Consider the following 1,818-nt stretch of genomic DNA (forward strand, 5'->3'; position numbering starts at 1 on the left):
GCGTTGCCATCCGTGCCGATCACATTGCAGCCAAAGGCGATTTCCCGCCGACTAGTCAGGGCGATCATCACGTGGATATGGACGAAGCTAATCGTAAGCGTATCATTTATCGTAGTAAACAACGTGGATGGCTTGAAGTGGATCTACTATTGGGCCGCTGGGCTAGTGAGAATGTCATGCAACTTTCAAGCGACCAATTGCAGCAGTATGAGGATATTCTTAACGAAGAGACGATTGATATTTTCAATTACATCTCTGGTAAATGTTCAGTCCCTAAAAGATTGGACACACCGATGATGAAGAGATTGCAAGAATATTGCCTTACATCTCCTCTTGGTAAGGCTTCTATCGAGGGGTTTGCTGAGAACAAGAAGTTTATGAGCAATTAAATTGGAATAAAAGTTGTTTATTCTATCGTAGATATTGTAGTACGACGTTAAACTAATTGCTTGAATCAATCTTCATTAGAAGTTGTGGTAGAACGACAACGATAGAAAGAAATGTCATAATATGCCATAGCAAGACAAACAAGAAGCTGTCGAGATTCTTGTGGTAGAAGTAAATGACTTTCTTGAAATCGTATCATCAAACGAAGAATTAAATGAAAAGGTATTGGTAGTTTCATATCACGATACAAAACATTCTTCTCATTCGTGGCAGGTAAGATGAAGCCAAAAGAGACTAAAGTATACTCGCTTCCATTGTAAAAATCATGTCGTATCGTGGCATTAACAACCTCTTGATGTAAGACATTGATGTCTCGAGCTTGTTTATAAGATACTAGTGATTGCTCCAATTGCTGAACTTCGTATTGAAATGTCTCGATCAATTGAGTAACTTGGCTTTCGTTAAACACATCCATTGTAATATTGTAATGATTCTTCATAAACACTTTCGTCTCGTGGTTTGTATCAGCATAGTACGAAACGATAGCATCTAGTATCGGTACATGTTCATTCATATGCTTTTCAAACACATGTAATGGAGAAATCGCCTCAGTCTCACCACTAATGGATAAATTGAGAGTACCTAATACAGCATCAGCAAACTCATCGACGTCAAGATCGTGGGTGGAGTACCAAACGGTAGAGGGACCTTGCAATCCGTGATTTAAAACTCGTCGCTCAGCTTCAAATGCGATTTGTATCATACTCTGCAAAGCTTCAAGACGTAATGCTCGTTTGCTTATCGAAGACATGTGAGACTCACTAAATAATTGGTTGAGTGCTAAATTTGTTAATGATGGTGTGTATACCGTCACTCCAGATTGTATCAGACACACTTGCTGTATCGAGCAATTGACTCGCGAGAGATTTTTCATCGAAAATCTTTGAATAGACCAATTTGCAATCAAAGGGTAGGAGTAAAAGTGTGTGAGTGCATCGTAAACTGCTTCTCTAGCTCTCAAGTCTCCAACTTCATCTCTTCCATTGTCACCATCTAAGCGGTGATTGCTTTCATGTATAGAATTCTGCACAAAATCCATTCTTGATGGAAATAGTGTTTGTGATGTTTTTGAATGAAAGGTGAGCCGAGGAATGCCAGTGTCGTAATGAAAATCTTGAAATCGCAGTTTTAATTGCTCGAATATTCCAATTTCGTGAGCATTGATTGCCATTTCGCCATCAGAAAGATTTGCTCGTGTAGAACTGTTGTCGTCAAACCCATTGATCACATTTTCGATTTTATTTGTCAGCATTCTTGAAGAATTTCTGCTTTTCATATCAATGGAAGTTAAAGTATCGTTGATCGTCTCTTCGTCCTGATTGAGAGACTCTACAAGCTGGTAAGTTACAATCCTCACTACGTCAATTTGTG

At 38.9% G+C, this 1,818-nt stretch overlaps 2 protein-coding genes across 2 annotated transcripts; one reads left to right on the plus strand and one right to left on the minus strand.

The window, feature by feature from the left end:
* Nucleotides 1–77: 77 nt before the first annotated feature.
* PHALS_02391 (duf339 family protein) lies at nucleotides 78–389 on the plus strand (the record flags this gene model as incomplete). Its single annotated transcript, XM_024716884.1, has 1 exon — nucleotides 78–389. One exon carries the CDS (start codon nucleotides 78–80, stop codon nucleotides 387–389), a length of 312 nt encoding a protein of 103 aa, XP_024582438.1.
* Nucleotides 390–454: 65 nt separating this feature from the next.
* On the minus strand, nucleotides 455–1,699 carry PHALS_02392 (uncharacterized protein; the record flags this gene model as incomplete). Its single annotated transcript, XM_024716885.1, has 1 exon — nucleotides 455–1,699. One exon carries the CDS (start codon nucleotides 1,697–1,699, stop codon nucleotides 455–457), a length of 1,245 nt encoding a protein of 414 aa, XP_024582439.1.
* Nucleotides 1,700–1,818: the final 119 nt, after the last annotated feature.

Source organism: Plasmopara halstedii (assembly GCF_900000015.1).
Source record: "Plasmopara halstedii genome assembly, contig: Scaffold_1899, whole genome shotgun sequence".
NCBI lineage: Eukaryota > Oomycota > Peronosporomycetes > Peronosporales > Peronosporaceae > Plasmopara > Plasmopara halstedii.